The sequence below is a fragment of the Syngnathus typhle genome, linkage group LG20, assembly GCF_033458585.1.
Source record: "Syngnathus typhle isolate RoL2023-S1 ecotype Sweden linkage group LG20, RoL_Styp_1.0, whole genome shotgun sequence".
Classification (NCBI taxonomy): domain Eukaryota; kingdom Metazoa; phylum Chordata; class Actinopteri; order Syngnathiformes; family Syngnathidae; genus Syngnathus; species Syngnathus typhle.
In genome coordinates, this window is record NC_083757.1 from 6154250 (window position 1) to 6175783 (window position 21534).

General features: G+C 50.3%; 1 protein-coding gene across 2 annotated transcripts; it reads right to left on the minus strand.

Annotated features, from left to right (window-relative positions):
• Window positions 1-231: 231 nt before the first annotated feature.
• clasp2 (cytoplasmic linker associated protein 2) lies at window positions 232-21534 on the minus strand. Of its 2 annotated transcripts, XM_061267983.1 has the most exons (43): window positions 20753-21534; window positions 19015-19093; window positions 18323-18426; window positions 17811-17902; window positions 16957-17032; window positions 16284-16381; window positions 15057-15127; window positions 12243-12374; window positions 11967-12040; window positions 11789-11881; window positions 11560-11705; window positions 11362-11497; window positions 11223-11293; window positions 11099-11158; window positions 10887-10964; window positions 10636-10803; window positions 10506-10546; window positions 10156-10317; window positions 9778-9801; window positions 9400-9534; window positions 9278-9304; window positions 7764-7937; window positions 7514-7558; window positions 6801-6908; window positions 6562-6624; window positions 6051-6157; window positions 5951-5974; window positions 5544-5699; window positions 5381-5472; window positions 5237-5300; window positions 4598-4657; window positions 4374-4376; window positions 4111-4274; window positions 3959-4037; window positions 2868-3011; window positions 2650-2793; window positions 2469-2575; window positions 2084-2397; window positions 1782-1975; window positions 1547-1675; window positions 1196-1402; window positions 1005-1121; window positions 232-908 (listed from the first exon to the last, which is right to left on the minus strand). In XM_061267983.1, the coding sequence occupies exons 1-43, from the start codon at window positions 20948-20950 to the stop codon at window positions 837-839; spliced, it is 4632 nt and encodes a 1543-aa protein (XP_061123967.1). In that variant the 5' UTR covers window positions 20951-21534; the 3' UTR covers window positions 232-836. The 2 variants fall into 2 exon arrangements, with proteins under 2 accessions (XP_061123967.1, XP_061123968.1); XM_061267984.1 differs by lacking the exons at window positions 4598-4657; window positions 5951-5974; window positions 6562-6624; ... (1 more) ...; window positions 9278-9304; window positions 9778-9801 and having other exon boundaries at window positions 9433-9534; window positions 20753-21533.

The following is a 21534-nucleotide window of genomic DNA, read 5'->3' on the forward strand; positions in this document are numbered from 1 at the left end:
GGGGGGGGGTTGTAATTTTTTTTAGCTCAGAGGGGGCAGGGAGACCCGCCTCGTTGCATAAGATTAAAGAAAGAAGACACCCGATGACAAGTAACTTGACTACCTCCATTGATTAATTTTGTTACCAGAAAAAGACAAATTATCACATTTCAAAAAGTGTATTTGTAATTTCTGTAATGAATAATCATTTCTATTAAACTTGTTGCCGCAAAAGAATAGAACAAAACGATCATCTGTACAAGTTCTTTATTGTGTTTGTAAGCACGGCTTTGGAAATACACAGAATGTGGGTGGAGAGGACGCAAAGCGGAATAAGACAACAGACAAACTAAAAGGTTACATGACTGCAAAAAGACAAAGTGACATGTTTGATTCTGTAAAAGAGGAAAAATAATCTACAAGAGTAAAAGAAGGCAAGGCTGGGGAAAGAAAGTGAAAAATAAGAAAATGTGCACACCCCCATGAAGGACTATTTGGGATATTTCTTTTTTCATATAGAAGACACATATCCACATTGCCATCATTTTGAAAGGGGCGGCCATTTTGTTCACATTCGTTTAAAAAAAAAAAAAATTAGGACTGGGATAAAAGAACCCAAAAAATAAACAATAAACGGCGAGTCATGCATAGCCAAGCACGTCTGCTTGTGTACCGCTTATGACTTTTATCTTTTCTGCCGGTCAGCACCTTTTAGACTCAATCCTAATCCAAAAAAAAGTGAGCTTCAATTGGTCATTTAAGCCAATGAGGAGGTGGGCATGGGACGGACCTTTTTTTTCATCATCCTTGAGTGACAGCCGTTTCCAACTGTATGCCACAGGAGGGCGCAGTTTCCACTATAGGCCATCTGATGGCGGTTCGCTGCCGCCCGATTGGGCGCGCTTGATGTACAAGTTCAGCAGCTTCAACTGAAAGTACAAAAAATATAGATACTTATATTTTTGTCAACAAAATTGATTTGATGAGCCACTCGAGTCTCATCTTCTCCTCAGTTCCCGTCTCACCTTGCTGCTGGAGAGCTGGCTGAGGTGCGGCTTGAGGTCCTCGCCGATGACGGCGTAGATGGCCACCAAACAGAAGACGCAGGCCTTCCTCACGCTGCTCTCCGAGTTGTCATAACCCTGTTGAGCACCCACAATCACGTGATTTCACGCATTTGGTCTTTTTAAACAAATATTCCGCCGTTCCCTTGTACCTGTATGAGTCCCGGCACGATCTCAGGCAGCAGTCCTCCGAGGCCGTCGCGGGGGATCCTTTCCACCACTTTGGTCTGCATCTTAATAGCGGCCAGGTTGATGGGGTAGTCGGCCGACTGGATGATGGGGCACAGGACCTTGATGCACTGCTCGGGGCTGATGGACAGCGCCAGCATGGCCGCCGCCTCCTCGGCCGCCCGTGCCACCTGTACCAACACACCGATGACAATTGCAGCCTTGCCTCATACTGTATTGCCAACATTTATGGATTTGTACAATATGCAGGTATGTTCAAATTTGAACTTGCGGGGCGGCACATAAACGGGGTCCTCTGTACACGGTTCGTTTACCTCCTTGTGTGGATCTTTGTGCGCCTCCAGGGCCTTCATGATGGTGAGCTCAGCGTAGTTCTTGAACCTCCACGGCTGCTTGTTGAGAATCTCTCGCAGGACCCGTAGAGCCAACGTGCGGATCACAGGCTGGAGGGGGATTACGCATCATTTCTCAAGGATAGTGCCAGATAATTTGATCCGTGTCCCTTGGCAAACCAAATGCAACCTGGTCAAAAGCTGAGCTGGGCCGTACCTCCCTGTCGCTCATGGTCTCCAGCAGCAGCAGCAAGATGGTCTTGAAATGCTCGTCCCACACTTGCAGCGTGTTGTCATGGATGAGCTTGAGCAGCTCACTGAGTGCTGCCTTGCGCTCCTCCACACGCTCGTTGTGATTAGACAGCTCCTTCAGCAAGTCGCCCATCAGCTCCGACTGGTCCATGCCGCCTTCTGCCGACGAGCAAAACCGATGTCAATGTATGTAAACACTTTCCTGGATCAGAATGCTTAAATTTGAGCCAGGGTCCAATGAAATGAAATTCTTCCCACCCCGTTTACCGTCCGTGAGCCGCTCCGTGTCATCCATGCTGCCGTCTTTGCGGCCGGGCTTGTACGGAGAGTCTGAGAGGAGCTTGCGGGCACCCCGGGGGCTGGAGGAGAGCAGGGGCGTGTTGAGAAGAGAAGTTTTGTTGTCCAGAGCTGTGCGTCCGCCGTCGACGGGGCCGTCCACGGCGGCGCTGCCGCCCTCCTGGAGCTGGTCGTTCATGTCTTCTTGGCTGCGCACGCTGAAGTTCTGGATGGCTTCGGTGACGCCCTTCAAAGAGCTGTAGATGTCCTCGGAGTTCATGTTCTCCGTGTCGTAGTCGAATGCACTGCCGACCGCCACACAAGCAAAAGTCACATTTGCTGCTTTTGAGAAGCAGATGCAAGGTGTGCGTGTTACCTTGGTGAGGGGGTGTTCTGCGAAGTGTTGGTGGGAGACGTCACCGGGCTGGACCAACTGGCTGGAGAGCGAGGGGTGTGTCGGGCCAGAGGACTGCCTATCGTGGCCTGGGGGGAGGTAACGGACCTAGGTCAGATTTGGGATGTAGCGAAGCCTGGTCTGGAGCGGCACGACGTCGTACCTGTGCCATGTTGCCCGTGTTCTTCAGGTGGTTTTGGAGCAGCCTGGTGGCTCCGTCCTGGAAGGTCTTGGGGAGCGCTGCCAGCAGCATGGTGAACTCGGGCGTGTTGAGCTGGAAGAGGGCGATCAGCACCGCCTGGGCCGCCTACGACGCCACAAACACGCATTAGGTATGACAGCGGCGGCGCAAAACTTCCCGAGGCGGATAGTCCCGGGCACCTTTCTGACATCCGAGCTCTTGGGGTCGGTGGTCCAAGTGATAATACGCGAGACGGCCAGCCGAGTCTCACTGGAGTTGACAAAGTCGGGAGCTTCCATCTGCAGCGTCAGGGTCTCGATGTACCGCAGAATGGCCACCTTCACCTGCCGCGACACATCACAATGACACAAACATTTAGCTTACGAGGCCCCGCTGCGACATGAAATCGCGTTCAACCACAGCGGCGGCTCTGAAAATCAAAGACACGGTCTGACAAAATCACTTCAATCGAAATCAAACATGGAGTTAGCGTTACACGTTATGCAACATGACCCACCAACACACAATGGGGAAGAAAAAAAAAAAAAGTCAACTTCATGTTTCTTAAGTGTACTAGGAAGGCCACACGTGGCCCCTTAATGATTTCGGCGCGGCACACTGTTGCTCCCCCCCGGAGCGCACTGACCTGGCAGGAGCGACTCCAGGCGGCGGCCTGCTCGTCTAGCGAGCAAGCGTGGCGCCGCGCCCTGGGGGGGAACAATTTTACCCCGGACCCTCCCCTGCCGCGCCCGCAACACGAGCTCCGCACAGGCTTCGGAGAGAAAGAGGAGAAGCACGGCGTCAAGTCAGTGAGGAAGGAAGGAAGGAAGGAAGGAAGGAAGGAAGGAAGGAAGGAAGGAAGGAAGGAAGGAAGGAAGGAAGGGAGGAAGGAAGGAAGGAAGAAAGGAAGGGAGGGGGGAAGGAAGGAAGGGAGGGAGGGGGGAAGGAAGGAAGGGAGGGGGGAAGGAAGGAAGGAAGGGAGGGGGTAAGGAAGGAAGGAAGGGAGGGGGGAAGGAAGGAAGGAAGGAAGGAAGGAAGGAAGGAAGGGAAGGAAGGAAGGAAGGAAGGAAGGAAGGAAGGAAGGAAGGAAGGAAGGAAGGAAGGAAGGAAGGAAGGAAGGAAGGAAGGAAGGAAGGAAGGAAGGAAGGAAGGAAGGGCACCGTGTTCTGTCTGAGAAATGTAGAAAGAAAGGCGGAGGTGCAAATGTTGTTATACCTGAAAGAACCTCCTTAAAAAGAGTTTGCGTCAAGTGTTACCATGGTTACCGCCAGCAGACATCCTAGCGGATTACCTTGAGGTTGGGGGTCTGCGTTTGGTCCACGGTGAACCTCATGAGGATGGTGAACTGGAGGTCGTTGGGGAAGGACTCTCTGCGGGGACAAGATGCTTTCAAATAAGCGCTGGGGTGCTAACTAAATGTGCGTGTGTTTTTTCTCCACGAACCGGGTCACGTCCAGCGCCCTCTGGACCTTGGCTTGCACCGAGCCCAGCAGGTCGGCGCCCATCTTCTTCAGCAGCTGGGTGAGCAACACGAACAACCAGTCCTGAAGGTCCTCCTTGTGGACCAGGATGAAGTCCACCAAGGTCTCCAGGAACATGCTGAAAACCTGAAAACACACAGTTGAAATGAGGTCCTTTCCTCCATCGCGCCATCATGGAAACCAGTACTCAGTCTGAAGTCCCATTAGGAGAACAAACACACTTACTCTCTGTGCAGTTCCGAGGAGCGACCACAACAACAGCAGCAGCAGCATGGATGAGAAACACAAAAGACACACTGCTTAGAATTCAAAAGAGACAACCTTGCAGACTCAAACGTCTGGAAATGGGACGCTTTGCACGGAGGTTCCAAGAAGGAACCACATATTAAAAAAAAAAAAAAAAAAAAATGGGAGAATGAGATGGGAGGGGAGGGGGTGGGATGCGGTACCTTGAAGGAAGCTGAGCTTATACCGGATTCTGCTGTGCCGTACACCCTGCCGGAGTCTCGCTGAAATTCATTGAAATCGTCAAAAGGTCAAAAAAAATCCAAGGGGCAAAAAAAAAAAAAAGGGAGGCAGGGTGGGAAAAGGGACCCATGCGAGTTAGAGGGAGCGCAGTGAAGCTGGTTAAAAAAAAGCAGCCTAAGTAGTTCTCTACAATTTTGAAAGCGGAAGAAGAAGCCAATGTGGCCAGCGACGGTCCGTCCAGTAAGGTCACGGGCACACTCAGGCGTGGCATGCCGTTACAAGAGTCTTCATGCCGGTTTGTGTCTTTATGTGTGCGTCATGCATCCTTAGTGATTAACCCGCCTCTTCTGCTGCGGGTCAAATTGACCCGGAGTTCGAAAGTGTCAAAATAAATGTTGACTACACACAAAATGGAGAAAACAAAACGTTCGGAGCCTCAAACACCAGTTGTGAAGGTGGCCGTTCCATAACGGGAAGGTGGGGGTGCTGCTGTGGTCTCCTCATTTTTGGGGGGGGGGGGGGGGGCAGAATCCGGTACAGTGAAGAATGGCGGGAAAAAAAAAAATGACGTGACGATTGCGTGTTTGTGACATGCACACCCGCATGCAAAGCCTCCTTACCTTGCTGTGCGGGTCGGCAAACATGCGAGTGAAGATCTCACACAGCCTCTTCAGCTCCACGCGGCTGCAAATTCAAATTGATTATAAAAACGGAACCGGCGGAATGTTGACGTGGTGGTTCCGGTGCCACGATATTGTGCGCACCTGAGGGTGCGCTGATTCTTCAGGAGGGCCTGGAGGCCTAGTAGACCTTCCTTCCTTTCGGACCAGTTGGCACTGGCGCAGCGGTTCAGAACCTGGACAGTCCGCAAATATCAGACGCAACGCTCGTTTGAATTTAGACGCTCTTCCGTACACACAAACTAACCTCGGCCACGTCTTCCGTCTGCCTCATGTAGGTCGGGATGGCGCCGCCGTTCCTGGAGCTGTAGGATCGCTCCGAGCAGGCGCTGGACGCGTCGCTGTTGGCGTCGTCGTCCGAATACATGTTGTAGTTCTCGTAGCGCCGCCGCGCCGGCTTCTTCTGTGACGCATACATAAAAAATACAAATGCGGCAAATGAAGCTGGAATCAGCCGCTTTCCTCCTGTGTGACCTCACGCTGCTAATAAACATCAATGAGCCACAGTAACCTTCCTGGAAAAAAAAAAAAGACGGCCAAGAAGTAAACGTTCCAGGTACTTATAGCGGTCTTCTGAGTCGTTAACGCGCACACACACGACAAGGCAAGACCAGACAGGACTAAAAGTACAAGGCAGGGGAAAAAGAGGCTGACCTTAGATCGTATGTCTCCCAACAGCTGACAGCATTGAACAAGAGGTAGAGGCAGGGTTAGTTTCCACGCACACAGGCAAGCAAGATTCTGGCTTTCCTACCAGGGCGTCCGCCAGCGCCTCTTCCACGTCCGAGCCGGTGTTGAGGACCCTCATGCCGCTGACCGAGGACGACAGGCGGCTGGATTGACCCATGCCGAAGCTGGAGCCTATTTAGAAGGCAGACAAGAGGAAGATGAGTAAAAAAAACAGGAGCGATTGAGGAAGAAGGGCTTGCATGCTTTGATTTATTAAATAAAAAAAAAAAAAAGGCGTCGGGGACAACTCATCCATGATCAAACTGTAAGTTGACGTTGTGATTGGTTAGATGACGTTTCAGGACAAAAAAAGCGACTGAAAGAAAAACGGGACACTGCTTGTAACATGATGGGAAGGAAACATGCGATTCCGCTGGAAGGCGCTGCCATCCTAAATGCAAACATGAACCAAAAACAACAAAAGGCAAGAAGAGGGAAACAGAAAAGTCCAGGAGCAACCAAAAGAAAAAGATGGGAAATCAAGGCTGACCGCTTGCTTGCGGTACGGAAAACAAGTGCAAGTACTCAGCCTTCACCTGCGGCCCCGAAAGCGTCGGGTGTGTGGAGAGCTCCCGTGGAGCGAGAGTAGCTCCGCGTGGCTGCAACCCAGATTCAAACGCACACACACACACAATTTACATTAGCCCCTCCCCTGCGCTGCTCCATGCTAACGCCGTTGAGCGGAAAGAAAAAAAAAACGTGCAAGTGATTTGGGTTGTTTTGCTGTCAATCCTCCGGGGCGGGGCAATCGGGGGGGCCGGCTACCGCTACTCACCGAGGGGCGTGAAGGAGCGTACGGGGCTGGTGTCCCGGCTGCTTTCCCTGCTGGCCTCTCGGCTGCAGCCCTGACTCATACTGGGCCGGGGGATGCGGCTGCCCCGGGCTGAGCCGAGGGGGATCGAGAGTGCGGCAAAAAAGAGGGAGATGAGTGTGAAAGACAAAGAGAGAGAGACAGAGAGAAAGAGAGGACAAATGTGAGGGAAAAAAGGAGGCGGAGGAGAATGTGACACACATGAAGGAAGGAATGTGAGCACGCGTCAACTTTCGGCGAGATCAGACTAGCAATACCAAAGAAGGACTTTCTTCCTTGCTTTTGTCACTTTTTGCTTCGCTATTGATCTCCGGAAAAGTTTGCCGTGCTCACATTGACGAACACGTTCATCCTGCATAATTGCTTTTGGGCGTCGCGAACAGGGGACAAAGAAAGTGAGATGAATTGAAGTTGATAGCGGCAAGGAAGTTGGGGAGGAGGGAGGGAGGGAGGAAGTGCTTGATTGCACCTCAATGGATGTCCAGCCAGTCGGTTAATTGCCGGCTTAATCGCAGAGATGAAGATGAAACGGCGTCGAGCGGAAGGCTCATTCGTTAAAACGGAGACGCGAGGATCATGCGGCCGCGTCGCGGCGTTAGAGATTGAATCGAGATGGCGGATAAAAAGGCTTAGACAGTGAGCGGGGTGGGCGAGGCGGTTCCGGGGTACACCCTTACCTCCTCTGCTGGCGCCGTTGTAGACGGAACTCAAACTGGAGGGAGCTGGTGAAGCGGGAGGTGGAAAGAGAAAGGAGGGCAGACAGGGAGCGGAAGGGTGTGCAAACTTTTGAGATCCCAGAAAAGACGTTTTTTTTTTTTTTGGACAGATTTGACTTGAGATTTTAGTCTGAATAGTCCTCACGCTGGGGATACAACGGCCATATTAGCTAATAATTAAAAAAAAAAAAGAATTGTTTCTGGCACTCACCGACTGACAAGCGGGTGGGGGAAGAATCTCTGGAACAGCCCTGGCTTCGAGGGATGCGGCTCCTCCTGCGCCCGTCCCCGGCGGTCCCTGGTAGCACCCGATGGGCCGACGAGCTCAAGGTGCTGAGCGCCGTGGTGGTCAGCACGCGGCCGGGCGAGCCGCTGCGGCTTCCCGCTTTAGGAAGAAAGGACATCGAGTTAGGTGAACGCAAATCAACAATACTGATAGTAATGTGCCCATCACGTCATGAGTGCAAGCCAACTTTCCGTCAGCCAGGAAAACAGACAAATGAGGACGGTTGCCACACAGACACATACCAGGCATCCCGCCACTAATTTGGGCTGCTGTTTTGGTTAGCAACAGAATGCATCAATTGTTAAGAAGTGGATTCTGGTGAATAATGTTTCGTTTTTGCCACCCCGATTTGCCCAGTGGTAAGTGATCCCTACGAGCACCCCATCATGCTTTGACCGGGTCGTGAGGAAGAGGACGAGCTTGAGGTGACTATCAATGCTTGGTAGAAAAGTGGCTAATAAGGACAACAAGGAGGCATTAAGGCTCTTACCACCGGCGGGGGTAGCTGACTGAGATCCTGAGCCGCGGAAGGAGGGGAGGGGGGGGGGGGGGACAGCAGATTAAACTAAGGTGAATGATGAGGTTGAAAAACAAGATGGGAAATGTTCAGAACGCGCCTCCGTGGTACGGTTGAATTTCATAAGAATAACAATGAGAAGGCCACGAAATGGTAGAGCTGGATGGGAGGAGGAGGGCGAGTGGTGCGTGTCGGGACATCGAAGCGAAGCTGGTCCACACCATGAGGAAAATAAATAAATAAATAAATACACTTGTACATGCACGATGAGCGGACGGTCCAGTTGGTCCATTTGGCTAACTGGCTAAAGCTGCTCGGAGAGTTTGGAACCATGTTTTTGTGTTCCACACCAAAGCGCGGTGGTGAAACATTGCATGCAAAAAAACACACGCACAAACAGAGTGGAACCTCTAAAGTAAAATGTGCAAAAATATGAAAAAAATAAATTAAATAGCTGTTTAAAAAGAAAAAACCAACGAGCAGTGGTTGACCTATTATAAAAATTCACTAAAAAAACAGAAGCAAACATAAATGTAGAAAAGAAATCTAAAAAAAAACCATGGTTAACATACAAAAATTCTCTAAATAACCAGAAGCAAACATAAAAGTAGAGAAAAAAAATTCTACAAAAAAATAAGATAAAAAACATTAACATACTTGGCATCTACTTTTTTCAAAAAAAAAAAAAAATAGTGGTTGAACCTTATGCCCTATCTTAATCCATATGAACAGAAAAAGTTATGACTATTAAGATTAGTTTCTTATGGGACCTCAGAGGTTCCACTGAATTGATATTAAAAAAAAAAACACTCGTTTGCACAAAAACACCTGAATGAGAGCTTAGCGCGTGGGCCACTATTCCCACACACAGCAAGACACACACATTTTGACATTGTGTATCCGACACCCACACACAAAATACCTGGTGTGCAATCGGATTCGTCGGAACCTGAAGGCACAAAAACATGGCCACTGCCGTGAGCCTAACAGATACAAAAAGTGACCCCACCAAAAACACACACACACACGCTGCCAGTTTCACACTTTGAGAGATGCGCCGTGACGAAGGTGACGTACGTTGCGACTGGGAGACCATTTTGGTGCGGCTGCGTCCCCTCGAGTCCACCTGGGCGGAGACGCTGGTGGCGGCCGTCAAGGGCTGCTTGGTCCGCACGCGACCTGCAAGGAAGCAACACGCTTGAATCACACACGTGCCAACATGGACAGATCGCGCTTAGCGTTAGCGCGAATGGAATTAATGTGACAAACAACGTTTCCGAGCCCCGATTGTAATTCGAGTCAATGATGTGAATTAGGACGCAAGTGTGAAACATTAACAGCAGGCGGCGCTGTGCAGTCACACAAAGGGAGTTGGAGTGGGTGAAGGGAAGAAGAGGCGGAAGGAGAAAGAGATGATCTTACCATCCGTTTTATCAGAGGCATCATCTTTACAGGAGCGAGGGAGGAGGTTGGAAAAGAAATGAGGAAAGGAGGAAGAATTGAAAAAAAGTGAACGCAAGGGAGAAAAAACATGAAAGGAATGAAAGTGGAGAAGAGAAAGGAGAAGTGCGAGTTAGTAACTTTGGTGGCGATCGTGTCATAGATGTTCAAACATGCACTGAAACACTGAAATCTGCATTTAGCGACTCGGCGAGCAGGAACGCACGAATGATTCCAACCGCGTGGCATGCAAAGCGCAAGCGTCAGGAAATGGAGGAGACAACAGCAAACGAGGAGCCCTCGTGTCGTCCCCCGGCTGCTCTCCGATTGGCCGCCGCCTTGATTGACAGCCGCCCTTACCCAGTGAGGCGTAGGAGCCGGGGGGCAGGCGGCTGGGCCCCTTTGGCGTCGGCGCCGCGTGCCGCTGCTTGGCCACGGCGGCGGCGTTCACGTCCACGTCGCTGCGGGAGCGCTGCAGGGAGGCCGCCGACAACGACCCGCTGCCTTTTGAACCCGCACAGACTGTTGGGGTGCCGGCCGGGGTGGGGAGGGGGGAGCAGTGTTCATGACAAAAAAAAATAATCCAAACACGTGCAGGAATCACCGTACAAAAATAAATAGATGGGATGTAAAAGAGCGTGACAATGAAAGGGATGATGTTCTCCGCGTGTGTGTGTGTGTTGCATCGGCAAATGTGCATGTGGACTCACCTCGCCCCGGAGCTGCCGACCATTTCGAAGACAGCGGCCGACTGTGCAAGCAAGAGAATATTCATTTTAAGCAAGCAAATATTTTTGTCCCATTTAAAGAAGTTTTGCTCAAATGTATTTTCTGCTTTACTTGAGGCTCTCCTGCGAAGACGACGACGAGCGGTCGCTTTGAGGCAGCGAAGCCACGCTGCCCGAACTTTTCAGGCACGACTGCAAGGTGCGCTGGTACGACGGCTCCAAAGAGTTGTAAAGCGCGTCCGCCTCGCCCGGGAAGTGGTTCCTCAGACCCCAGTACGCCCTGAAGCAGAAGCGGGTAAACAGATGAGGACATGATGAGAACTCGGGTTTCCTCGAACCAAAACATTTCCGAGCGTGGCTTACTTGCGGGCTTCGACGCGCGCCTCTGAGTCGGCGTCTCGAATTCCCTTCTTGATGCTTTCCACTAAAACAGCCGTGTGCCTGCAATGGAGGGTTGTGCGTTAACTATGTAAAAAGAATCCCGCTTATAATATAGCACAGTAAAAATTTTCCAAATCCTGTGTGAGCTGGCGAGGTGTCCCAAAACTTCTGCCCATGTGGCTCCCCCCGCTCACCTCTCTAGCGAATGCGTCTGCCACTCTTGCAGCAGAAGGTCCAGGAAGTCATAACAGCGCCTGGCGAGCACCATTTTGGATTAGCCTCAAGTCATTTTGGTCGAGTACCTCGACGTGGTCTCACCTCCGAACGGCCACCGACTTAGAGGTGCAGTTACTGGTGATCAAGGGGATCAGTCGCGGGACGTGAGTGTGCTGGAAGAAACGACAATTTTAGAACCGATTTTGTATTTTGGGAGTGTCTTTTTTTCGATTTGACGTACCTTTATAATGATGCGAATGGCTGACACGCCAGAGGTGGCCATGACTTTGGCACAGTTGGGGATGAGGTTGAAGAGGACGGGGACGATGGCCTCGGCGCCGTGGTCAAATTTGTTGCCCAGCACGGAGGAGAGATGTCTACGTGTGCAGATGGCATCTTTAGATTTTGCGATAACATCGAACGGGTGAGTGAGACCTACGCCACGGTGACGCAGGCCTCCCGGACCACTTGGGATCGGAGATCCTTCGCCGAGAGCTTGAAGGCGCCGTCCAAGAGGCGGAGGTGCTGGTAGAAGCAGTCGTAGGAGGTGGCGCCGGCCACCAGCAGGGAGCGGATCTTCTTCATCTGATGACATGAAAATTAAACACCTTCAAAAACAACCCCCGGAATAAACGTGGGGCCGGCAAACAACGATGGCGATTCCTTACGGCGTTGGCCCGCTGGTCCCAGTCGTGCTTGTCATCGGAGCAGATCTCCCGGATATTGTTGAGGTTGTCCTCCAGATCTCTGCTGGAGTAGATCTAAAAGAAGAGTTTGTTTTAAGAATCAAAAGCCTCAACGAGGGCTACAAGGTTTTTGTCTTCTTTTGAGAAGACGTCAATGTACCTGGACAGTTGGGACATCTGTGAAGGCTTTGACAAAGTTCTCTTCGTCCATAGCCCCGGCGGCTTCTTTGGACCCTGCAATGTCACCGGGTGTTAGCACGTTAGCATCCCGGTTAGCGCTCAAGAGGAATAATCTTTAGCAATCCATGGCATGTTAGCATTTGATCAATTCTATATGGGCACAATAATTACATGGAAGAAGAACGGTTGAAAGGCGCTTGATTGTTAGCTTGAAGCTAAGGAAATTATCATATTTCAAAAGGAGCGGCATGCTAACCTAGCTTTCCGGTAGCACTGGGCCGTCGGGCCGCCGCCGGCTCGGCAGTCTTCTTCGGGACTTTGGGGACTTTGAACCCCGAGGATGACGAGCGGTTCCCATCCACACTGTCGTCATCATCGAAACTTCGATCTGCGGGGACGGCCAAAGCGGTTAGTTTGTCTTTTCGCATGCATGTCGATACTAAAAATCAATGGCTCCATTTTGACAGTGACACGATTGCAACAATAACACAAACGATGGCGGTTATCGGGCTAGCTGGCCCGGAGTCATGTGACAATGAAGACGGAGGACGACAAATGCACCGAAGCCGCCGGCACCTTTGCTCATTCATTAGCTGACCGGCACATGAAAACCTCAAAGGAGCAAGCAAACAACGCCCGGGTCCGCCTCCACACTCACAGTCGCAGATGCGCTGACAGATCAGTTTCCTCATTCTGGAGAGAGGTGGGCACGCTGGCAGGTGCCCCCCCCTTCTGCCGGACCCTCGCCTCACAAAGACCGCCGGGCTAACAGCGACGCGGCCCCCCAAAAAGAGAAACCCTCCGCCCCTGCGAGCACCGGCATTTTCTTTCCCTCCTCTCGCTCTCCCGGTCCCCTCCCTTTGCTCTCGGCCAGCATTTGAACAGCCAATGGGATGAGAGGTGACATCATCCCGTTGCAGCCAGTGCGGAGGCAGCACACGCGAACGCACGCAGGGAATTTTAACAGGGTTTCTGTCAGTTTCTATTTAAGCTAACCTCATTAGCATTGTCAGCGCACAACAGGCAACAGTCTCGACGTAAGATTGGAGGAGAGGGTCGTTGAATAACAAATGACAAAAAGCGACACAATTATGTGGGTGACCGTGTTTTGTATGTATGTATAAAAAAATGTTTGCTGTCAGACCCTCGTCCACAATTGTTGACAAAGGGCGAAGAAAAAAAAAAGACAGGAAATGAGGGGGTGGTAAGGATGAGCGAGGACCAGGCAACAAGCACACACACGGTTGCCGTGGCAACGTGTGAGATCACAGGGAAACTAATAGGCGGCTGCGATCACAAGGATGCGTTGTTTTGAAAGACCCAAAATGGATGCATTGCAATCAACACGAGAAGAAAAATAGCATTGCCTGCTAGCTCCTGACAAAATATGAGCCTGGATTCATAGTGACAGACAGACAGGTATCATTTGAGGGCGACGGGGAATAAAGCGTAATATTCAGAGCACAGATTTCCCCTGGCAACCCGCCCGGCCTTGGAAACGGGGTCACGCTTTCCGTTCGCAGCGCTGCCGAGGCATTGGAGCACAATGAGATTGTCTGCAAATGTGTGTGTGTGTGTGTGTGTGTGTGTGTGCTGTGGACGCAAAGTAAGCGAAGTCAGTGTCAACATCAAAAGTATGCAGGCCAGGAAAGATGTGGTCGGTCACTTTGCAAGGCGACAAATGTGTTTGGCTTGTACGTCGATTTTTTTTTCTTTTTGTGGCCTGACAGCTATCATTTCAGAAAAAAAAAAAAAGACGCAAGACTGACTTTTTCTGAATAACAACAATCAAGTGATTTTCCAGAAAACGATTTAAGGTTTAAAGGCGGCGATAAAATCCGGAGGTTTTATAGCATGGGAATTTTATATTGTGACGATTACTGCTTTTGACAGAAATTGTGGTTATCTTCAAATTCTTCCAAATCTATCAATCTTTCATGGAAGATGATAAATAATATTCAATTCGACAAACGCGCGGATGCATCGGCAGAGGTCCTGCTAAAGAAGCGTAACGGAAAATCCTTTTCCTTTTCACACAACACGGCACAATCGTAATCATAAAAATATGGCACCACTTTAGTGGTGAGCTTAATCGGATTTTTGTGGAAAAGCGCACCATGGCCATCTTTTGTCCGGGTGCCAGCGACAATTGGGATTAACCAAGACGCGCTTACGGCCGCCATCTTTCCCAAAAGCCACGGCTGGAGCTTGCTCGAATCCGGGCCGCCTCCTTCGCTGTCGTGCCCTCCTTCCCTTCGGCATCCGTCATGCTGAATGGGGACGAGGAGGCGACAGGCGGGAGAAGCGGCGACCCGACTTACTGACCGGCTAAGTGACGAGATCTCGGTCAACTTCTTTTTTTCGAAGAGGGCGATGACGGCGTTCCCTCGTCAAGTTCAGCTCGATACCTCAACGAAGGTGTGCGGTACAGTTCTCCTGGATTCTAACGATTTGGACGCACGTGCCGGTTAATACCCGAGCGAGGCGATATGCAGCTACGCAGCTGCCCGAGTTCAAAGTAAACACACTCTGCCTGCCCCCCCGTCTCCGTCCAGTTGCCACCGGCGACGGCATCTTCAAAAACAGCCGCTCCGAGTAAACAAGGTGAAGGCTGCGATATAGACGCCGACAACTCCGGAACAAGGATGTAATTCATTCGGCGAACAAATTTGACGTTTGAAATATGCAGAAGTATTCAAGTTTTGCTGTCTAACAAAAAAAAAAAAAAGACCTAAAATTGTGTTAATATACGAAAAAAATAATCAAATAGTAGTGAATAAATAAAAACAATAAAATAAAAACTGAACGTGGATTCTATTTATACTTGGACAAAGGAAAGGTCACGCACTGTACTGCTGCGCGCACACACACAAAACCATTAATCCTGTTAGGTCCGATTACATGGCAGTTGGGCGACACAATCACAAGAGCACATTGTCAAGCCCCCCCCCCCCCCACACACACACACACACACAGAAACGCACACACATGACAAGAGGAAAATCTCCCTGACATGACTCAACAAAATGGTGGGCGTCGCCCAGCCAAGTAAATAAAATGAGACACTGACCGTGACTGGGGCTGAGAGCCATGTTGCCCGAATTCAGAGCTTCATCAAAGCGAGCGAAGATGGTCTGCAACCTGGAGCGAGAAGAGAAGGAAGGTTAAGCCCAGGGAAACAGATCTGTTTGTTATTCTCGCTTCTCTTGGCGTCGCACGTGAGCGTCTCTCGTGGTGGGTGTGTCGACAACACAAGATGGACGGACGGCGCCCCGCCGGCTCGCACATGTATGACAAAAATAGAAGCACAACACGCCTGGGGCTGAGGCGCGCTCGTCTCACCGCTTGTGTTCCGACGCGCGAAATGGATTCCACTTCCTTGCGTCTGCATATTCAATTGCCAAACAGAGAACGGGCTCCCGATTTGCGCTCCGTAATTCCCCCCGTCGGGCGCCGAGCCGGTGACTCCCTCCGTTCTTCAGCTCTTTGTATCCAACATGGTGCAGTGGCTCTCCGAAGGGAGGGGGGAAGCAAGGTTGGGGGGAGCGAACACGCAACAAAGCACCACCTACTGTTCTACATGCGTTCTGGATGTGTCAATCACGCTAGGGGGGTGCACAGTCAAGCCAAGGTTTGTGCGTGTGATAAGCAGCCAGCAGATCGCCTTACCCTTTACATAACCTCCCCACACACACGCACACACACAGAGGGGGGAGGGGCTGGAGAGCCATGTGTGTCTCGCCTCACCCCGTGTGCTTTCTTCACGTTTGCCTCATCCCCAAATCCACATTTACAGACAGCGTAACGGTGATCCGTGTCTGCGGCAAACTTGGCAGCCAACTTGACAACAGGGCAGCAGTTTGGCAGATGTGAACAAGTTCTCAAAATGAGCCCCGCCCCCACCAAACGAGCATTGACAACTCCCGATCCCAACACAAGCTCAAAATGCAAGATGCGGCGTTCTCGTTCTCGGCCTTATCCGATGCAAAGCTTTTCAAGTTGATACGTGATAGCGTCAGCGGAACTTCAACCCGGCATGAGTTGAGAGTTGACACTTGCACTTTTTCTGTGTCATTTTGTTTTTAAAGTCATGCATCTCTCCGTGTAAGCAGGGTGACTAAAGGACACATGTCACCCCCCCCCCCCTTCCTCCAACCCGACCAGCGACAGTCAGCATTGTGCTCGGGACAAAAAGCGTCTCTGTGAAGGGCAGAGTGGCGCATGGCATGGCCTGGGACCGAGCGAACGGTTCGTGCTCGCTCGCTTGTGTGTGCGTGCGTGTGAGAAAACAACTGACCGCGCGGCAGGCAGTCCTCTCTTCGCCAAGTCGGCTCGTACCCTCTCGCCGACGTGCCGGTAAATATCCACTATGGTTGTGATGGAGGCCTCTCGTACCTGCACAGAGCAATTCAGAGCGGTTAGCGTTGGCAAGCGGACATGCTGGTGAATACTTTGCTAACCAAAACAGGAGCACTGCAGAGCTTGGTAGAGAGTCATTGACATGAAACGAGGAGGTTGTCAAAGTTTCAACATGACGCCCATAATACTCGGGATCTTTTTAGTCAAGAGTTAAAAAATATATATTTTTTTGTAGGCAAAAAATGTGTACAGTGTGATTATGAGGTTTTGTAGATTTAATTGTGTCACTTGCCATCTTTGTTTTTAGTCTTGCATCCTTAAGTGCACTTGTGAAGAAAACACATTAGAAAAAAACCCTGCAGGGAACCTTTACTGGTTTTATTGCACGGCTGCGATTGGACGGCTGGATGTCGTTGCGAAGGGGCAAGTGAGGGGCGGGCGTCCACGACGCTGATTGGTAGGGACAGAGCGCGGGTGGATTATCACCGGGTAGATGACGGCAGCAGATTTCAGCTTTAGGGCTAAAAGGACTGGTAAGCCCACCCCCTCCCAAAACAAAAAAGCGCAACTCGGTGCTAATAACCCTCATCATGGCATTTTGTCGCTCTGACCTGAGGGTTCTGGTCCGCCGACAGAGTGCACAGATGAGGAACGATCTTGCTCAGGCTCAGGTTCTGGGCGCCATACCTGCGACACACATAATGGCGAATGAAAACGAAAACATTCTCACATTTTCCCATTTCAATATTTATTATTACATTTTTAAATGACGTTTGCATATTTTGACCTATTTATTTCAAAGTATTTGTCATCAGAATGGTATAAACCCATCGAGTGATTTACGGTGCTCACTGGACAGCTCGCACGCCGCCGCAAACTATTAGCATAAAGGCGCTAGCGTCGGCGGCTCCGCTCTAGTAGGCCGCTGTGTTCCATCTGCGAGGTGACACAGTTCGTGAGAAACATCTGCAAAGCGTTTCTCTGTGCTTCACATTGAGCGCCACGAAGAAAACGCTTTTCTTTGTGAAGCATCCATGACTCGTTCGCCGCTGTCTGCCAATGATGACTGGCGTGGCGCAGCAGCTCGAGTAACGCAGGGCAGCAGTATCATGTGGCGGCGCTTAGCGTGAGTAGCTGAGATATAAACGACAAGAAATGGGGAGAAAATGCCGCCTCAGCAAATTTCTGCCTTTGTGGTCAAAGTGCCTCTAAGCTGAGGAGGGGGTGGTGATGTTATGTTTGGCAATTTCGCCCAGGAGATCGTGTGAGCACTCCAGTGGTTGTTAATAGGCGGCAGACTTTTGTAGAACTGATTTTTTTTTGGGAGAAATTAAAAAGGATTCATCCCAGAGGGCGACGCTACGCGAGCCCACGGAACATGACATACTTTCAACACAACTGCGGGGGACAAGTACATCATGCTATTCGTCCCAAGAAGTGATTTAAAAAAAAAAATCCGACTTACGAGCTGAGCGTGGCACTGAGGCAAAGGCAGAGTCCTTCTCGGCTCCGGAAGTTCTTGTGTTTGAAGGCGGGCACCAGTCTTTCCCAAACGTACTGCAGGGACAGCGAGAGCGCAATGAGCAAAAAAATTGCGGCCGGTCTCTGAGAAGATTAAGAGCCACTCTCTTCACATTGGTGACAATTGGCAGCGCATATGGCCAGGAGATGCAAACTACTACCAGGGGAGGCCAAAAGAGGGCGCTCAGTGAAGCTTTTTTTTTTTTATATCACTATAATTATCTTTTGGAAGATCATACATAAAATATAACAGCTAAATGTAACAAATGACCAACACTGTCGTAATATTCAAATGCCTTTTAAAATAGATTCTAATCCACCATTCGGTCACTTTTGACCCAATATATTCAGTTAGTGGTCGGAAGATGTTGTTGATTGAAATGATTTACGGCTTCTGCAAATGAGTCAGTCGGAGCGTTCGTCTTCATGTGGGCGCTTGCCGGACGAGAGCTTTACCATGGGCGAGGCCGACTGCTCCATGCAGCGAAGGATGAGCGCTTGGCTGTTCTCCCGGACCTGGTCCTTGCTGTCGCCCAGCCGGTCCACCAGGGCTGGCAGGACTGCGAGAGGAAAAACAATGAGGAGTGGCCCCAAGTGGACATCTTGCAGATGACAGTCAGTAGGCGTGTTGTGAAGCGAGACGACGTCATCCCTGCTTTTGCTGTCCGTGTGCTTGCATAACAGTGAGTTGTCATGACGACAAAGACAAATAATGAGCGCTTTAAAAGCCTTGTTGTGTTGCATCACGGGCTTAAAAGGCGGACGCTCCGATTGTTTAATCGCTTCTTTTTCAGCCAACGTCGGTAAAAGGAGCCCAGCAAATGTTTTTCAAGATCAATACGATGCACTTAGTTGCACCGGATGATGTCTTCGTGTGCCAAGCCGGTGTTTGGGAGCGGTTGCGGAGAAACGAACGACAGGGTGTCAAGCTTTTTGAGAAAACAGAAATAAAAGTGACGCGGCGGAACGAGTGTTTATGACAGGCGCCGCCGGGGTGGCCTACACAGACGGCGAGGACATCTTGACAGGCACTGACAGCAAAAGTCCACGAATTGTTGTGATCGAAACGAGACCCAAAGACTTTTTCACTCGTGATGTTAACTTGACTGTGTGAATTAAATGACACAGATTTGGGCGGATTGGCTTACTTGTGCCCAGGTGACCCCGAAAGCGCTCGCCAAGGCGGTCCACGAAAGCAGAGCAGATGTCGATGCCCAACACCGCCACCTGTCAAAACAAACAGAAGAAACTCATTGGTGAACATTCAAGCCATTTATTTTAAATCAGCCACATGTGGAGGAGGAGGGGGGGGGTTGCTTTCCCATCTGGCGTGGCGCAGTCGACTTTTTCCACCATTGCACTTTTTTTATGGGGATCCCATCCGCACACATGGAGTGGAATGCTTGTCTTGGCATTGCGTGAGCCATCGTGACTCTTAAAAACTTCAGCGGTCTGAACGCAGAAACCCCTTGCCTATTTTAGTCAAAAGCCTCCTTGAAGCAGGTAAGCGGGTCGATGAGGTCTACAGTCCAAATATTTACACACACAATCGTGATTCCAAAAAAAAAAAAAACCTTGAAGAATGCTGGAATATTCTGTCGGGAATCAATGGCCTCTTTGTGCAGGCGACGTACGTCGGCTTAGTTTGCTAATTGGTGAGCAGAATTAGAGTTGGGGGGGGTCCACACAAAAAGTCCAGAGAGACCACTTTGTGCTATAATCGTGCGAATGTTTGCCAGCTTGCGTAATCCGATTCCGTCGTGACGTAAAACAACAGCTGCTCACCAAAACCATAATGCTCTCACTTGCTTTATTAGCTTTGTTAGCATGATAGCGAGATTAACGACTGTTTAATGCAGACTGGCGTTGTCACATGCGGACAGTGACCTTGCATCCCAACACGGATCGGCCCTGAGTGCCAACACGGCCTCTCACGCCATCTTGACAGCCAGAGGTGACAGTCGCCTCGTCCTCCGATAAATGTCGAATCCGCCCTTGTCACTTTTCATCGCCTCTCGTGTTTTTAGCCGAGTCTGCGGTTACTGTCGAGTCTGAGGTGGAAGGCGTGTCCAACAGCTGGAACGACGGATTATGTATTCTCTCACCAGAAGCTGTACGACACGATTTTTCCACTGGAGCGCTTTGTTGAACAGAAACACAAGTTCTCATTTTGAACCATTTTTCATTTCCTCAAATGTCTTCTTGTGCTTCCTCCCAACTTGGGGCGAAACAGCCATAAGACTAAATGTGATTTCATTTCCATTTATCAACATGAACGTGAGCCAATTTTACCCATTGAAAATAATTTGTCCGTTGACCCCATGAAATATTGTTCGAAGCAAATCAGTGCAGATGTCATTTATCGAGTTAAAACGAGATTGGGGAATGTTTTGACTGGCGGTCAGGATGGGAGTGTTGATTCTGGCAAAATGAATCATTTTTCCAGTTTTAGTCGGGGGGGTTTTCCACTTGATATGGCACACAACGTGGATGCCAAGTCAGCATCAAGAGGGACACAGAAAGCGCCGCGAGGATGGAGTTCTCCCATGACACCTCCCCCATCCTATACAGGGGAGGGGGGGTGTCTGCATCCTGACAATGGGTTCCGTCAAAAGCATGAAATCATGTTTAATTCATGCCACTAATGGAAAATTAGATCCCAGTGAACAATGTTTGTCCAAAACAGGAAGCATAGCACTGTTTTTTTTTTTCCAGCAATGAGTGATGAGAGGAGCATGTGATGATGGACTGGGGGGGGGATGAAATGCTTTATAAGGACTGGGCCACTTTCCTAATGCAAAAATCCCCTTAATTGTTTTGGTTCCGATAGTGATGTAAGAAAAAGAATGCACTCTGGATCAAATTTAAACACTTCTTTGCTTTTACCTTGAAATTGCTGGAGTTGACCCAACCGGTGAGCTCGTCGATGGTCTTGTCGAGCCGGGCTTTGTCCTGCTCCACATCAGGCGAGCGAGAAGGGTCGCTCAGGTAGTCGATGAGGTCCTGGCCGACCTGCAACCGGCGGGTGACATCCTTCTGCAGCACCTGCTGGTAGAAGTAGTCCATATTGTCGCGGTCCTCCATCTCGGGGGAGTTGGACGGGGTTAAAAAAAAAACGTCAGCTGGATAGAAGACCCCTGGTCGGTTAATATAGTCCTGTAGATGTGTCGGTGGTCTACGCGGTGAGGACTGCCCTGTCTTGGATGTTTGCGACCATCAATTAGTCCGCCGCGAGCTCTTGTTGACAACTTGGCTTCGGAGTCATCCCTGTGTCTCCTTCCAACAAAAACCTTACATAGAAGATCACAAAACCTTTACCAGACACCCCAAGATATTCAAAACGTCTGCAAAGTCGGTGATTTTCAAAAATCCTTGCGCGAAAACATCAACTAGCAGCCGGCTAATTCGGCTAGCTTCGGGCCTTTAGCGTCAGGGATTCCCACTTAGTCGCAAAAAGGAGGCTGTAAAAGTATCCAGAAAAGCCCCTCGGTTGGGTCTTTTAAGTCGGGGAAGTTTTCGCTCCTCTCCGACGGGGAATGAACGTGAGCCAACGTTGTTTCGGGCCGCGCAGAAGCTGTGGCTGTGCGCCGCCGGGAAACAATCACATTTATGCCGATAGACGTCTGCCGCCGAGCGGTCCTCTTCGGTTAGGTAGCAAGCTAACTGAC